Genomic DNA, 18,728 nt, shown 5'->3' with positions numbered 1-18,728 from the left:
GGCAGTTACATACTTTATGTCATTAAATATATACTATATATAATATCAGTAATATAGTGTACTTACATGCACAACAGTTTGAGCACATCTCTTGCACTCTTCAGGCCCCCTGTGTCATCTCCAATGTAAGTGGTGTGGTGATGGAGAAGATTTGACCGTTTGTTTATCACAGACCAAGCTGTAAAGAATGTTATATTGATATGAATAGACTACACAATTATTATATTATATTTTTACAGCTGTCAAAGAAAATGTCTTAAAACAACAGCAACAGCATCAACTATTACGCTTTTTAATTCATCTAAATACTTATAACAGGTCAATGATGATGATGACATGATTATTAAATATTGATTCTATTTATTTAATATATCATAATATGGAAAACTATAGGTTTAGTTTGTTTAAATGCTAGATAGAGGCATAAATTGGGAGCCTACTTAGGATTGTTGAATTGAGATCTAATCCACTGATGTTTTTTATTTTTTTTTTATTTTAGCACGGCACAGGGCCTGCACTACACCTGGTTATAAGCACCATAGTGTCCAGATAAAATATTAAATGGCAACAGGTGGCTATCTCATGTCACAACACAATCATGCCGGCTACTGAGATGCTTCTCTGTCTTACATGCTTGGTTTCTTAGGTGATGTTTGTTGTCTATTGGTTTAGATGTGCCACATGGCTAGATTATACATGAAAGCACGCTCTACTGTAATTACAATATAAAATCATCATCAGTCTATATTTTAATCAACCTATTGGACGTAGGCCACCTTTAATATGTGGGCTTTCAGGCTGTCACCTCCATTTTCTGCCAGCGACTTCTTGCAAATCATCCCTTTCCTAGCTAGGGACCCTCCTATGCTATGCTTAGTGACTCATAGCTAGAACTACAGCACCAGATTCATAAATATTTTACATGTCATGTGTTATTTTATCTCATTAATGGCTTTTAATGTTAATTAAAATATATTACCTATATTTTCTTATATATTTACCTTTAGGCTCAAACTCAATAATTTGCGAGTCAGTCCTATTGACCTCCTTTATCATGACCAGGTCCTGTATCACGGTGGACATGGCACCAGAGTTCTTGCCCGAGAATGGCTCGAACAGATGGCGCTCTCTGCAGTTCACTGCTTTGTACACATTGTGGTCTACTGTGATACGGCATTTGCTCTCCGATTTTAATACTGGCCATGTTTGGAATTTCTGAAAATAAAAATTATACCTCAATCAATTTTTGAATAAAGAATTCATACAATTAATGAATAACAAATTGGATGCCCACTTTATGGTAAGCGATAACTGTATATAGACAGCAGTAATACTACACAAACTTTGAATTTTGAAGCACTACGGGGCACTTTTTTGCGCTCGTCACTCAAAGCCATAAGGCTCATAGTCAAGTAATTCACTGGCTACAATGTCGTTCAAAATTAAATGAATCTGAGACAAAATTATAGTGTTTCTAAAAGTCCGAATACTACTTAATCTTAATACCTTTAAATATAGTACTGTATCGATACCTCTATTGAAATTGAAGAAGTTTACAAGTCGTGGAGGTAATTTTGTATTAGAAGCATTAGATTTGTGCAGTGGCTTATGCAATTAAGTTAATTCTGGATTAACCTCACGTTTTACCTGTACTCATAATATTTCTATGTACCTAATTGATATTTACAAACAAAACACAATCAAAACAATCAGGCATGTGGGTAACAAATGTCAACTGTCAAAAATAGTCAAATGCAACTGACAGCTTTATGTAAGAAAGAGATGCAGGAACTAATGAATGTGTAATAAATCGATTGTAACTTTGGATAAAAAATATCGTATTCTCATAATAGCCTAGTTGAGAGTAGAACGGACCGCCGAGATGAATATCAAAAGCCAAGGGCAAGCACTTCTTACTTTTCTAAAGCTAAGTATGTGTGTATTGCTTACGAATTATTGCTTTGATGATGCCAGAAAATATGCTGAGAAAACCTGCACGCTTGAGAAGTTCTCTATATTTCTTTTCGTGTACCTACGTGAAGTCTGCAAAATACCCACTAAGCCAGCGTAGTAGATTAAGTACACCCCTCTGAGTAGTAGCGAAGGCACGAGCACAGGCCCAGCAGTGAGACATACATATAATCAGGTATAGATAGGTAAGTATATATAATCAGGGCTGATATTATATTATTCTCATGTAATCACTTATCGATTAATAATATTAAAATGTTCAAACACAGTGCTTTGTGTAATGTGAATAAAAAAAAATTATGCTGCTTAAAATCGATTAACAATTAATTATTTGTTGATGGTATTTCTATTACAAATACCTAAACGTGTTGGTCGTTTCATTAATAAACCGATAGATGGCAGTTTTTCGGAAAATATTTTTATATGTTAAAGACCTATGCACACCGCACATATTTATTGAATAATTTACTTTTAGTACAAACAGTACTGTTCTTACTACTTTAGTACAGTAAGAATTCTAGCATACTTACACTCTGGAAATCATATCTCACAGTCTGCAATATAGACATGTACTTATATCTATTTGTGCATAGCGACAAGTCCCGCTTCTTGACGAGGATCAGGCTGGTATTCTCCTGCCCACGCACTGCGTAGTCCACGGTACATCTGCCGTGGATGTCTTGCTGTAAAGAATTTGTTTTATGAACAAGGACTCAAAAATGTTATCAAATGATATCGAGTCGCGGAAAATTTACATAATTACATAGCACTACGCGTTTTTGTTTGGTATAATACCCATCTTCATAATATTAAGCTCCCTATACAAGAGACCGAACATTATAGCATTTACCGAATAAGATTTCCAATATAACTTTACCTAACTAGAATTGGACTGGGCTACTTCACGAACAGTAGAAGTACACTACCTACGGCAATTTATAAATGAACAAATAATTTAGGTAAGTAGGTACTTTTCGTTCTTTCAATACTATGTTACCCAAAAAATGAAGTAATCAAATAATATTATAATTTTATTAGTAAACAGCAATTAATTATTTTACTAGTTATATACTTTTAATTTCTTTAAGTATTTATTAAATTAATAGGAAATAAGACTTGTAAACGTTATGTAATAATGGTACTGAAATAAAGAAATAAGTAATTAAAGAAGTACCTCAATCCCTTTATAGTTGACATCGAACCTCTCCATAGTATTCTGGAAGAGTGCCAGTATGGCCCTCTTGAAGTTGAGCACCCAGTCCTCTTCCTCCTCGCTGGGACATATCTCTGATATGACTCCATCGTGGAAAGCGAATCTGTTGGAAAGTCATAAGGTCTTGTCACAACTCAAACCATAATACAATATACTTATATGATAACATTAATTTTCAGAAACTATTTAGTGCCATTTTTTGATTTTATAAGTTCGAATTATGTGGAAGAGTATAAGAACACTTTGTAAAAGTTTCCTTAAATAGTATCTACTCGAAGTAATATAATAGGAGAAAATGAATATTAGAACCAAGCAATGACCTACTATTTTATATGTATTTTAAATCTAAAACACATACATTTTTATGTCTATAGAAGACCGCATCCAGGCTGTTAATAATTTTGCTCAGTACGAACTACAACAACATTCTATTTAACTTTTAGAAGGCTAGAAGAGCTTTTAAATTTCATTATTAAACATGTTTTTTAAATTGCCTTATTTTCATTTAGAGCGAATTAATACTTTATTAGTAATTAAGTGCCGATAAAATATTATAGTTTTTAAAAAGTACATTCCTAAAAATTAAAGGCAGCCGATTTATCGAAGTTATAATTTAATTTAAATAATATATTATTACAGATTAGACATCCTTGACTGCAGCAGCAATTAAGAAAATGGTCAACTTACCTGAGATCGTGCAAGGAGACAGCATTAACAAACTTCTCTGCCCGCTCCACTGGGTAGTTTTCACTCTGGTCGACTAGAGAGACATCGGTCAGCTGCAGTAGACCTTCGCAAGGCGTTATGAATTGTACCACAGCCTGAAAGACATGAAGAAGAATCATATATGGTTGTAAACTATATTACAGAAAATTTATCGTATCTCAATTTCTAAAATCCCTTTATAAATCAAAGACCTCCGCCGCGTCTATTTAAACGCTATAAAATCAAAAATTACTGAACGGATTTTCATACAGTTGTCACCAATGGATAGAATGATTCAATAGCAAGGTTTATATGTATAAGTAATACATTAATATTTCGTAAGAAAATATGTAGGTATATTATATATATCTGCAATACGTGCAAAGACGGAGTGGGTCGTCAGAATATTAAAAAGATGAAGAATGTATTTTTGAAATGCGCCACATAAGGTCAGTCGGGGGAAGTGCGCCATAAAATTTTCATAGCTGGATTCAATGTAAAATAATTTCTTTTTATGCTGACTTAAGAATGTAATTTTATTAATTTAAGAATATTTGGTATTTTGTGATAACAACCTATAGCCATTCAAGGAAATCGGACCATAAATTAATAATATTTTGCTAAAAGTAAAAAAAAATGGTAGTAGGCGCACTTGCCTCTGGAAATGGGGTAAGTGCGCCTGTGTAAAAATAAATGCCAATATGGATCATTATAAAGAAAACACTCATTTTAGTCTATAGAGAAATAAGTTTTACTCGCATTGCTCTTGGATAATTTTTAATCACTTAATATTATAACAAACTATGGCTGTCAAATCAAATTCGGGGTAAGTGCGCCATATATTTGTAAATCAGGGCTTCAAAACATTTAAGATTTTTTTTTTGCTATATTTAGGTATTAATATTAGAGTTTTGTGTGCGGATATGTTGGAATAAAAAAATGGTAGTCCTAATATAAAAACCATTTCATTTCTAAAAACTAAAAAAAACATACAAAAATGTAGGAATTAACAATTTTGAATGCCTTATAACTCAATTACTTAGTATTTGGCCTTATGACATTTAATATGTTTTAGCTGCATTAATAATAAATAATAATAATATCAGCCCTGTATTATATACTTGCCCACTGCTGAGCACGGGCCTCCTCTACTACTGAGAGGGATTAGGCCTTAGTCCACCACGCTGGCCCAGTGCGGATTGGTAGACTTCACACACCTTCGAAATTCCTATAGAGAACTTCTCAGATGTGCAGGTTTCCTCACGATGTTTTCCTTCACCGTTAAAGCGAACGATAAATTCACAAAGAATACACACATGATTTTTTAGAAAAGTCAGAGGTGTGTGCCCTTGGGATTTGAACCTGCGGACATTCGTCTCGGCAGTCCGTTCCACACCCATCTAGGCTATCGCCGCTATTATTATTTATTAGCTGCATTATACCCAGATAACGTGCCTGATCGAACAGTTGCAACCTCGTCACGTAAAGTTGCTCTAGACCAAAGTATTTCATTTTTTCTTTTGTAAAAACAAATTAACTAATTCGCCCCATTATTTAAGTCGGCTCAAAACAAAATACAATATAACATTTTAATAATAATAATTCATATTAGTAAAACACATTTTCAAAAAAGGTTGGTAATATATGGTTCAGGGGCAAGTGCGCCATACGACTAGTAACTGTGGCGCACTTGCCCTACTCGACAATTTTGAGGTACGTTTTTTCGCATTGCTAAAAAATCCTTTATTTTAGTATATATAAATAAAATTCAGGCAGGAAGTTAAAATAAAAGGTTTAAACTATGTACTCACCTTACTGGTTTACAGAAATATGTTGAATATCTTAAAATATTTGATGTTATCTTTCACGGGGTCATCTCTGTTTACAGGTCTAAATGACACTTAAAATAAAATGGCGAATAAATCGTATTAAAATGAACAGAGCCATTTATGTTTTTTAGTGGAACTGTATTTCAGTTAGTAGCATAGATATAAGATTGCGGTAATTGTATAACATCAATAGTTCTCGATTTTTTTAGGGTAGGTGCACTTACCCCGTCGGCGCACTTGCCCCACCTGACCTTATTAGATCGGCTTTTGTAGGTTTTATGCACAACTTGGAGGATTAAGAGGATAGTTTCCAAAAATTATTGCGCTTCACAGAAATTATTTTTAATCCCTTCGCTTTGGTAGTTCGAACATATCTGCACGAACTAGTCGAATTATAAAAAGAAAATAGTCTCTTATTTCAATATAGGGACATTCTTACTATTGTTAATGAGGGTTCCTAATAAAATAATATAATTTATGTTATACGGAAGCCTACTTAGTTACTGTAATGAAAACAAACTTAGTTACTGGAATATAGCCTAATAAAATTACTGATAACAAGATATTGCAGGGCTCAGAAATATTGTCCTTATTGTAATAAGTACTAAGAAAGAAAGTGGGCGATTATATTTAAATTTAATAATTTTTACATTGTAAGAAGTAATATACAATTTTTTATTTGTTTTATGCTTTACTTCTAACGTTTAATTCTAGGGTCCATCGTATTGGTGAAAACTTATTCGTATAAGGTTAAAATAACACGTTATCTTAGTAATTGTCGATTGTTAAGGTGCGATGTTGATAATGCGATTTTGTTACAATCAGTCGATTTTTGTATGAATTTAGCAACCTGCTCCGGCTTCGTACGGGTGGGAGAGTATATATGCTTATATTTTTATACTGTTGCACAAAACATTAATGAAATTATACAAATAAAATTTTCTCTGGGATCACTCGGTCCATTTGTGAAAACCGTATGGGAATTTGTTCAGTAGTTTTTAAATTTATCGAATTCAGACAGACGTGTGAAGGAGAGTTTTATAATATGTAAGGACGTTGCCCTCTTTTATATGTCAAGTAAAAATACTCACTTCAGTCCTAACATCCATTGTAGAGCGATTATTGCTGGAGCCAGCAAAATACGTCTCAACGTTGACTTTGTACTCATAGTGGTAGATTATATCTGTAGAATATTTAAACTTGTGCGACGCTGAAACGGAAGAAAAATAATATTAAAACTTACATTATAAAATATATAATATAACATTGCACACCTAAGCAAAATTTCTCCCAAGAAGATAAGTTGCTTTTTTTTAAAAACTAGGAGACTTTAAATTTGGTAGGGCAGAGCATGATACAAGAACTTAGTTTTGTCTAACTTCAGTGTAAGATAACAATACTATCATATCCAAGCTCCGATAACAATTCCCATGCAGCTATCTTAGTGCAACAGGATACCCTGGGACCGTCTAGTATGCGGTCAACAAGGCGGGTTTTGGTCGATATGTCGGCGTTCATACTGAATTAAATAGTGTTAGAGACTCGAATCAGTGCTCCTTTGGATGGTAGACACACATACACATCCTTAGTACACCAGTGGCAAAGTGTTACATTTTTCAAAAGGTAACCCGGTGCAAAAATAAAAAACTTAATTAACATATTTACAAAAAATTTAACGGAAAATAAAATCTAAGACAAACGTAAATAAACCTAAAAGGTAAGCCGGTAGGAACCGGGTTGTATGGACGCTTCGCCACTGTTTTACCCGTGTGTCTACATTGGGCTGTAAGACTGGAGGAACCAACATATCCGTTCCACTCGTCCCCAAGTGGTGGGGGGCGAAGAAGCCATTTTACCCGCAGTAAAAAAGCCGATAATAACAGGCCACCTCAGGTTGACTGGTAGAGAATGCCTCTGGCTTTAAGTCCGCCTTTACATGTTTTGTGTGAAGTGCAATAAATAAATAAACAGTAAACTTACGCGAACATGTCGGTGGTCCACAAATGTATGGGTCTTTTAGCGAATCTGAAAGCAAACACACATGTTACTATAACAATATATAGGGTGAGGTTGGATACACAGTATTAAAGCGCCCCAAATTCTTCAAATCTAAATTATTTGTACATAGAATATTATTATATTCATAAATAGTACTATCATAACAGTATTATCTCGATATTTCACTCCCGTGGGCAATACCGTATCTTTAATCTTATATTTTAAGCAGATGGTGCTGACTTCGTAAGGCGCTAAGAATCGGTACAGTATTTTTTTTTATATATGGACATGACAAAGTGATCTGTCCCTGATCGTAAATGGGGTCCAATAGAATGTCGACTGACGAGATATGATTACCTCTCTTCAGTCGACACAATTATGCTGACCTGATAGAACCCAATATACACAGGCTGATCCCGGAACGTGACATACGGGACACTTACGTGAGCCACTATGGCGGGTTTTAACACCTTGTGTATAGCCGCTATCGGAGTGGATATAAAATATATCCTACCACCAGCAAAAGTAATTAAGGAACTTTTGTAGGAAAAGCGGTTAAGAATTTTCAAGTGGAAGTGAGCAACACCAACTTAAAATTATAATTGAGTATGCAATTTGGAAAAGGGAAAATCTCATAAATATAACATATCTAGAAATGTATACGTAATAACAAATAATAACAAAACTTCTGTAATTTTTTATTACTAATTGAACTCAAATTGTAACCCAAAAATATATTTTTTTACGCTATTTTAGAAAATATTCTTTTTTCTATTTCCTAAACCTTTTAAATTTTCAGCCATGTGCTCTTTTCGAAGTTCCATATTCAATTTGAATCTGAAGAATATAAATCAGCAGCACGGCAATAGATTAACTAACCCTCATCTCAGGTCAGGGTTGCTGGAGCGATTCGTTCCACAACGTCGCCCCATATAGTTAGTAAACAACTAACGTTCGATATTTGCGCTTTGATAACTATTGTTTGCTTGGCACGTATAATTTTATATGGAAATGATAATTGTTCGTGTGAATCATCATATTCGTAAAGACGCGAATATGAATAGAGATTCATATAGCAATTGTTTTGTAGTAATATTGTTACTAAATGTACTCAAACACATATGTCGAATATTAATTATCTGTGTTTCTGTCTATTCCCCTCTCTTTTTTTGTCTGTCGTCAATTTTTTACTCTATGCAATAAAATAATATGGCACAATACCGCGTTTTTTTATTTCCATAATAGATAAGTACAATTTTATAACTTGTACTTGTGTGTCAACTAACTAGTGGAAACTGGGGCTAGTGCAATGTTCACGATAAACTATCCAACCCCTTCGCACACGTCATGGCGTCATCGTGCCGCGTAATTGCATTTTTTACTACTGTGTGAATGAATACGAGAAGTGACTATTGTCAAACGACACAGCGTTATTTGAACGTGTTTAGAAAAGTATGTGCTTGTAAAGCCAATATAGATGAAGAAGTAAAATAAACCCTTTTTAACAAATAATTTATCGCCTTCAAAAGCCACTAAATACAAAAAAAACAATATAACAGTTATCAATTTTGGGCTATATTATTTCAGATAGAAAAGGGAATCTTCCATATCGGTTAATGAATAACAGTTCTGAAGTAACAAACAATAAAAAAAATACGCGTCATGTTTTAAACATTCTCCTTTTTTGAAGTTGGTTAATTAAAAGACATTATACCCTTCTTTACTCCACGTACCTCCTGCTTAAGTTGTATATAATTAAACGTTACAAAGCACTCGGGAATAAGTTAGAGCTACCTAACATTTAAGATTAGTTGATTTAGGGTTTTTCACAACTAGGAGAAATGGTACTCGTCACATAAATGTATAAGTTAAACAAATACAAAAGTCGTACTCCAATCTATGATCCCAAATAAATGGCAATAAAATGAGTAGGTAACTGTTTACTAAGTGTCAAATAAAGTTTTCCTTATACTTGTGAAACAGGTCCTTACAGATTACTATATAATGTTAACAATATTGTGTTTAAATAAATAGACAACTAAAAAAATAATGAACCTCGAATTAGAGATTCCTACTATCCTAGTTAAATGTGAGAATGAAGGCTTGAATGAAAATGTAAATAATTTCGTAAACATGTTTGTTATCGCAGTTGTGATTGACAATATCGTAATTGTAAACAATCCCGTTGCAACTGGACTATGCCCTTAACCCTATCAGTTCCCGGAATTGCATTGCACCAATACCTACTTTGTGTACGATAAAATTACGATTACTTGTAAAAATGATGTATATCCTACTAATATTACACACTAGACGCTGCTCGCGGCTCCGCATGCTTTTAAAGAATATTTCGAAATAAAAATCACATTGTATAATCTGTATATTTATCCAGAACGTGGTGTATCTTGTGTAATGAATTGTAGCCAGTGTAACTATTGGACATAATAAGACTTAAAATCTCATGTGTCGGGATGGCGAGCGCAGTGGAATACCGAACAATACTTTGTAATTCAAGGTGTTGGATGTTGTTTCTACTGTTTATAGGTGGTTGTATCGCTTACGAGGTGATTGGCAAGCTCGTCTCGTTATTCACAGAAATACAACAACAAAAAATATATCTTTGTCAAAAGTTTATCTAAATTCCTAGAGAGGCTTCGGCGTTGACTTCTAATCTAAACTAAAACTAAAAAGATCTGTAAAAAAACTTCGTGTTTACTAATATTTGGATGTTTGTTACATTTAGCCAATCGAATAGATTTGATGGCATACAGGTCGACCGAGTCATGAATATAATGAGACAATACTTAGCAATATCTTTAGTTTATTTGGATTTATTGTCATATATTTTAAACTTGTCCTAATGATTTCTTATGTTTACGCGAATGTTAGACATTGAAATAAAACTATTTTGCGAATTTCATCGCGTGTTTTATATTATAAATTTCTCTCGACCTTTCGCAGTCTTTTTGTTCCGAAGACTGAGTCTAGTTCGCCCCGTGATAACGAAGGCTGCAGTCTTGGAAACGTCGGGAAAATTATAATATAAAAGGCGTGATAAAATCCGCAACATATTTTTATTTCAACTTTATTGACATAATTATTAACTAAGAAGATAAACAATATTCCACAAGTGCCTCCATTTATATTTTAAAGCCCAAGTCCCTTCGTTTCACTCGTAAAAGTCCTATTATACGCACATGATCTTTTCTTGTGCTGATTACGTCACAGAACTGATAATGCTGACCACAGCCGCTAAGGTCGGCCGGATGTAGGACTCAGATCGAATTCCAATCCTCATCTTAACATAATTAGTGTAAACAATATTGCCTGTGCAATTTATGATTCATATTGTATTTGGCATGAAAAAATTACATAGCTAGCCCTAGACAAGTTTTTATTCTTTTTCTAGTTTTTATACTTTTTTTAGTTTTTATTTTTTTTATACAAGCACAGCAAATTGATTCCACTGCACCAGATGGTAAGTATAGTGGGGTCTAATAGATTGTCGACTGACGATAGATGATTACCTCTCGACAGTCGACACAATTATGCCGGCCTGTTGGAATCGTATATAGGTACACAGGCTGATACTGGAACGCGACACAGTTACGTGGACCGCTATGACGTGTTTTGACACCTTGTGTACGGTGGTTGCTATCCGGGCGGATATAAAACATGTCCTACCACCAGATAGTTTATTTTCTTATCTATTCGCTTTGACCAAGTTGTCGCAAGTATATTCTGATATATTTTTAAATTTCTATTATTGTTAATGATTGTAGAAAGGGACATTGTCTGAGGCTCTGATAAGTCTAAAAAAAATTGGACTAACACCGACCTAGTCGATACAGTAATGCTGGCATACGTAATTGTTTCTTCACGCTTCGCCAAAGGAACCAATATACAGTCGAATCCGTTTATAATGACATCGAAAGGAATTGACAAACACGTCATAATAAGCGGACGTCATACAAAGCGTTTTGTGAAAAAAAAACATTTTTATGTAAATGGTATGCATGTATTTAAGTACTTTAATAGAGAAACATAGTAACTTATAAAATGTATGTATGTATGTATGTACATAAAAGTTGTATTTTTAATGTAAGTAATCTGTAATTTTGTCTGCTTTTGTTTTTTTATTTTATTGTAAAAACAGTCTCTAATACTATTATGTATAGAAGACATCGCTATGGTCAAATTATCGTTTTCAATATTGCTATGAACAAATCAGGATAATAATTGTGCAGCTTTTAATGCCTCTTCTGCGGTAGGTAATGGTTCTTCCTCGACTTCTTCTTCCCCATCACTGAGATTCAAAATAAAAACGAGCCACGTGCCGAACGTCGTCGGGCATCAACGAACATTACCGAAGGCGTAAAGAATCATGTCGGTCATTATAACCGGACATAATTTATTAAAAGGGGTCACAATAAGCGACATGTCACTGTAAGGGAAGTCATTATATCCGACTTTTTTATAAAGAATCTTATATGAAAACCAAACTTCGTAGTGTAATTACGTCATAATAAGAGGTTGGTCAATATAGGCAGAGTCATAATAAACGGATTATACTGTAATTCCTATTATGATTGATATGTCCTCTAAACCTTGGAATTCCGGGAAAAAGCAGGTAATAGCCAATGTCCGACTGTAGGTTAATATTAATAGCCTTTAAAGTGCCGGTTGTGAGACGAATGGGAGGTTTAAATACTGCATCGGAAAAGTTATTGTTTAGTTATTAATACACTAGACGATTCGTTAAAAGAATTTGCACGAAATAAATTCTAAACAGTTTAGTGTTTAAGTTGGTATTAATTTTTTGGACTCGAAATAAAAATACGTGAGAATATATCAAAACAGTAGTAATAAAATAGTATAGTTTGATCAATAATTACTCAAAAAAAATCACCTTATAAATATCAGATCCAAAATTCATAATCTCGGTTACGCAATAAATTAAAACAATGTTAGGACGTTCTCCCATGTCCAAACATGAGTTATGCGCCTGATACGTCACGAGCCGAGACACTAAACAAATGTTTCCGGCCGGAATCAAACCAGGAACAACACAGAGGAAGCATATTAAATCCTCGTCATCTCATTTGACAATGGAGGGATCGATAAATGCCAATTTCAATTTTAGCGTTTTTTTAACAGTTGCGAAACTTTTTCTTTTCCAATAAGCTATTTTGAATGTTACTTCAAGAAGCGCATTATAATGAGAGTAAACGTTGATGAAAATATGCGTATGTACAGTTTTGTGTATTCGTCACGTGTTATTTTTTAGTAATCGGTGGCAGTTTTTCCTGCATTATAAGTTTTAAATATATTGTTGGATATAACACGCATTTAGAATAATACCTGCCCCATAAGATATTATTAAATTGACAACTGAATTAAATTTAAATACGCTTTAAAATGTACTAAAGTTAATACAAATCTAGATCATTAACTGTTAATAAAATCACAAAAATATACCCTAGTACCTATACGTAAGTTTTGTAATGTGCGAGTGTAATATGAAAAACGTGTTAAATTAAATTTAAGCTGCTTTTAGAAATTCAGTAAAAATCCTACTAACTTGCCTTAACATGGATAGCACGAGGTAAGTATAAACGTAAAAACAATAGCACGAGGTATTCGAATGCAAATTCCCACATATAACAAACAAAAATAACCACACTATAAACGTGGTATTTTGTATTGCAATGATTTTCACACTTAAAGATGTAACCTTATACCTAACAGCATATAAAGAAATACATACTTGAAGCGCGAACCGCACCGACACACACACACAATATTAACACACACAAATACATTTTTATACCACTCGGAGCATCGTGCCGTTTCGCACACCAAACGTAGAATGAGACCAATTCCGAGATGTTTTATCGACAGGGTCGCGTTGGGGTCAGAGTAAACAATATTATCGACAAAATTATCGACTACGTTATCGATGGAACGTTACTAAGCTCTCATTAAATTGTTGGTGATTATTGAAGAGCAAACGTCGTTAGAGGCACGTTGAGCGCGCAGTCAGCGAATCACATTGGTCTCCTATTTCATATTATGGTTGATTGGCGTGTGCCTGGGTTTTTGTAACGAGTTGGACTGGGGGAGGCGAATGGTAATTTGTGAAACGAGTTGTAATTGAAATGTGGATTATGGATATGGAAGTCTTTGTCAATTATCTCTTGTTACCGATGAAAACTCCATGAGAAAATTTACATACTTACCTTACAAATATACATAGATAATTTCGATAGTAGATATGTGAATCTATCAACTCGCACTTGACATCATACTTTAGCATAAACTTAAGGTAGTAGAGGCAGTCCGTTCCCAGCAGTGGGATTGATAAGCTGGTATACCTTAAAATATATATGGTACAGTCTATTAACTCTTAGAACATGAGAACAAAAACGCAATTAGGGCTGATTTTTCGTAGAATCTCTAAGAGGTTTATAAACATGGCTTTGAAAAATAAAGATAAAAAAAATGATGATTCTAAAAATAATATCAAAAACAGTTGTTTGTCTACAATACAATTTAATCGATATTTAGAAACATTAATGAGGTTAAATCATTAATGGTTTTAGGAAAAAAATACTAGTATAATTCAAAACAAACAATTATTAAGAGCCCTCTAATTGTCACATTAGTATCATTTAACGTTGGTATACAAGCATCAACTCATTTCCAGCTAAGATTAGAGAAGTTTGCTATTAATCAAATGTCAATGTTCATTAATATTGAAGAGGTTAATTAAAATAAATGATAGGAAAGATCGTGGATATGGAATATCGTACTCAATCTTTATTATAGGTAATCGGAGTGTGATCAAGATATTTTCTAGGCACGATGGAGTTATTTAGTTATGTTTTATTGCAGTTTAATGTTGAGAGTATACGGCTGGCCGGATCGTAAACGATACGGCTATAAACAGCAGTAACACCATACAGAATTTTCAATTATAAATTGTCTGGCATTCCACTGGTCACCCTGAGACATTCATAAGCTTAAGCCCCAGTAATTACTCTATGTCTAAAGATTTGAGTGATGAAGAAAGAGTACTTCATCTCGATCAGTTCCATGCCAGGCTGATTTAGGCCTTCGTGGTGGAGAAAGGTCTAAATCCCGTGAGTAGTAGAGGAGAATGGTGGCAGAGGCACTTTGCGACATAATTGTTTGAGCATCACCATAAAAAAATGTAGTAAACTTCGAACTAAAATCTAAATATTTGTAATTTTTTTTGTATGCGACACAAGTTCAAACTTAACGCTCAATGCCCATCCTGAGTGAATTGATTTAATCTATATTGAATTGTAACATGTATCTGAATAAAAAAATATATTGCGAAAATAAAATATTTACATTTTAATTCTACATTAAAATATTGTGTAATAATTATTTACCTATAAACTACCACAAATAATATTTTATTGTTACAAATATCGAGTTGCCAATTATTGAATGTATCTTCATTTAATAATCTAAATTTATGAATAGGCTTTTCATTGTATATTATACTTTTGTTAAAAAAGACAGATTTGCTTTTAATTTGTTTTTCTTTATTCTTAACCGTAAAATATGAACATTGGCTTAATTTGTGAGTGCTGTGTTCTTCTTTAATTGGTACACACATCAGAATGTTATTTTAATAATTTATATTAAAAATATGCGTGTAATGTTGGAGAACCTTATTTAAATGAAATAAATATAAATGGCTTAAATCGCAAAAAACTATCTGGGCTCCCTGGCTCTCAATTTTATATCTAGTTATAGTAAAGCTATGCAACCCTATTTGAAAAAAGCTGTTAAACTAGATATTCAATATCCAAGTGATAAGTTGGAGTAAAGCTATGCAACCTATTAGAAAAGAGCTGTTTAATTTGATATCCAATATATGCTAGTGATATTTTAAATTGTATTCGCAAGGTAGCAAATTTGATAGAGTCTAAAGGAATTATTATTAAGTATTTTAATATCATCATTATTGAGGATAATTTAGTCTTTAGTTTAATCAAACAAAACTTATTACAAAAGAACGAACAAGGAAAAGAGCTCGGATAACTTTCGTATTTTCCGTATACTATCAAACTAATCTTTTAATTTTTAATAAAGAATCTAATAGGCATACAACCTATTCTGTTTGCAGAGAATTTTGTATTTGATATAGCTTCATGTTTCCGCAAAAACTGACGCATAAACAACTGTGAAGCTTAATAGTGTATTTTTTATATATATGACGAGAAATGATTACCCCTCCACAGTCGACACAACTATGCCGGCCTGTGAACCAGATTTACACAGACTGATCCCGGAACGCGACACACTTACGTGAGCTACTATGGAGAGTTTTAACACCTTGTATATGGTGGTTGCTATCCGGGTGCATATAAAATATATCCTACCGCCAGCAAACCTATCTTTCTTAGTCTTCGTCAGGCAGAGTGTTATTGGGTTTTTCTACTCAGTATTAGTCTGGAATTTGTGCTCGATATAGCGATAGGCTCGTCCCCTATCACTATTTGGGACGGAATACATATAGCGGAAAGTAGATGGAACAGTTGCGCCTGTACCGTCTTTTCGGGGATTAAAGGTGTGAGTATGTGAGATAAGAAGTATAACAATTTCATACATATACTTCTATAATTTCAACTGTTTAGAATTAACAATTAGGTAATTAGAACTTTTATAAATACTTCCATTATCTTTATAGTTTTTGTGATACGTATTTCATCATCAATGAATAAGTTCTGACCCGTGAGTAATGATAACGTCGCAAGTTCAAGAACCTTTAGTAATAAATCTATTTTATTTTTAATTTTTTTACAAATCATAGCACTTACATAATATCGGTTAATGCAACTGAGTTAGGATGCGCATTAAGTTTAAAACTTGTGTTGCGTATCCTTTACAAACCCTCTACACTAATTAAATTTGTCAGATTTGATTTGTATAATGATTTCTTAAGTTTACACGAATGTTAGACATTTAAATCTTCTTCGAAACGTCGGGAGAAAAGTAAAATATTAAAACCGCGATGAAATTCGTAAAATAGTTTAATTTAAAAAGATTTGATTTGTATCAATAATTATGTAAACTGAAATGAATTGGATCATCATCATATTTTCCTGATGTCTAATGTGCTTATAATGAAGACGACTGATATTTGATAAACCATGAATCCCTTCTAGTCGAATTTCGACCATGGCGGCCTATCTCGAAGAAACTCAGCCAGGTACGTGGGAGATATTACAATGCACAAGTGGCTGCAATACATAGTGGCACTATCTGTTCCTTTACTCTCTAGTGAAGTACTCTTCATAGTCCGGTGAGACGGTAATCCGCCATGACCGGAGAGAGATCAGGCGCAAGACTAACAGCTTTACGTGCTTTCCGAGGCACTGGGGTATCACTCTGCCAACTTCTTGACTATGAGTTGCGAAAGGGTAATTTTTTAAAATGGAAACACTCAATCATAATTGTTTTAGTCCGACCCGGGATTTGAACACAAGACCTCAGAGCGGCAGTCGTACTGTACCGCGTACGTATTACAACTACGCCAAGGAGACAGTAAAATATTATAAACATATTCGAATTGCGTTATTCGTTAATTTATTTTTCAAATCAATACTATGAACTTAAGTCACAATTAATTCAATCACTCTACTGAGCTGTTTGTGTTTGTTCCCAGTTTGCGAAACCGTCCATCCAGCATGCCTAGAAAGTGGCGATCACTATAGCTTCCCTTGCTGTGATTCTCTCTAATTGATTAGATGTTTATGGTAATCATAGAATCTCATGCGTTGAGCTTCGATTCCTAAAAGCCGCCATCTTTTGTAGGAGTTTTGTCTTTGACAATTACAAATTTTCTCACTTTGAAGTTTCTCTGTCGCTGTAACCTATTTAATAATAGTGCCGAATCTGTAACAATAATTGTCTCTCTTAGACCGATATTATTTTTTTCTTTTTATTCTCTTATTAGCTTTTGCTCCGCTCGCGTGATGGGATTTTCCGGGATAAAAGGCCCGCTATATATTTTCTGGGATAGAAAGTAGCTTATAACCTTCCCAGGGTCTTAAACTATCTCCATACCAAATTTCATAAAAATCCGTTCAGTCGATTTTGAGAAAATCGATAACATGCATACAGGCAGAAAAGGGGACTTTTGTTTTATAACATGTATAGAAATATTTTACTAATACTGACTAGCCATTTTGTTACAACATCCCTGATTACAAAACGTCCCACGATACATCTATATTTTAATTTTAAATTTAATAACGCTCCGGACCTAATTAGTTTCTACATACCTGTTTTAATTTTAAAAAGAAAACAAGTGAACTTGTAGTCGTAACATTTTCATATTGCAAATTGGCATTAAAATGGGGGGAGGGTGGACCACATTTCTCGATTTTATGCTGTCGATGTAGCTTTTATGACGTTGCAATAAAATACATTTTCAAAAGAACGAGAGATTAATTAAAATTGTCGATAAAACAGGAACGTAATAAGGTTAATATTTAAGTGTGTGGAGTCACTGGTTTTATAATGTAAAGACTGGGAATTGTAGAGAAAAAAACTTGTTAATATGTACAACGCTATAGTGGTTTATAAAGAACGATATAGTGTGGCTTATTATGACTAGACAGGCTTATTTAGAGAAAAAAAAGTCTTAAATAGACCACTGAATATGACAATATCGTTTGCACAATTTAGCAAACTCCCAAGTTAGATAGTTGCTTCATAGTTTATGTCCTTTATAGTGATTTCTATTGGCTATAAATATTCACAATATTAGAAGAATCATGGAACAGCTTCCGGGTTTTAAAATAACAAATATGGATTGAGATGGGAAAGTCTTAGTTATTGGTCGCCAAACTAAATGGATAAAAAATCAAGTAGTTATTATTTGAACTCGTATATATTCGTATTTGAAATATTGTTGTGAGCAAAAGTGGGAGCTTGAGTTTTTGCACTATCTCTTTCTCACGCACATAGTG

At 33.6% G+C, this 18,728-nt stretch overlaps 1 protein-coding gene across 2 annotated transcripts in view; it reads right to left on the bottom strand.

Moving 5' to 3' along the window:
* Positions 1 to 13,718, bottom strand: part of LOC115449372 — a 72,056-nt gene extending 58,338 nt beyond the window's left edge. For both annotated transcript variants that reach the window (XM_037443977.1, XM_037443978.1), the window contains exons 1-8: positions 13,484 to 13,718; positions 7,699 to 7,743; positions 6,810 to 6,928; positions 3,872 to 4,005; positions 3,146 to 3,287; positions 2,502 to 2,654; positions 1,002 to 1,215; positions 67 to 178 (exon numbers count right to left, since the gene is read on the bottom strand). In XM_037443977.1, coding sequence (XP_037299874.1) covers positions 67 to 178; positions 1,002 to 1,215; positions 2,502 to 2,654; positions 3,146 to 3,287; positions 3,872 to 4,005; positions 6,810 to 6,928; positions 7,699 to 7,743; positions 13,484 to 13,538 — 974 coding nt within the window. In that variant the 5' untranslated portion in view covers positions 13,539 to 13,718. The remainder of the gene's footprint in view (positions 1 to 66; positions 179 to 1,001; positions 1,216 to 2,501; positions 2,655 to 3,145; positions 3,288 to 3,871; positions 4,006 to 6,809; positions 6,929 to 7,698; positions 7,744 to 13,483) is intronic.
* Between the last annotated feature and the right edge of the window lie 5,010 nt (positions 13,719 to 18,728).

Source organism: Manduca sexta, chromosome 5 (assembly GCF_014839805.1).
Source record: "Manduca sexta isolate Smith_Timp_Sample1 chromosome 5, JHU_Msex_v1.0, whole genome shotgun sequence".
NCBI classification, from domain to species: domain Eukaryota; kingdom Metazoa; phylum Arthropoda; class Insecta; order Lepidoptera; family Sphingidae; genus Manduca; species Manduca sexta.
This window is presented reverse-complemented; position numbering and strand designations above follow the sequence as displayed.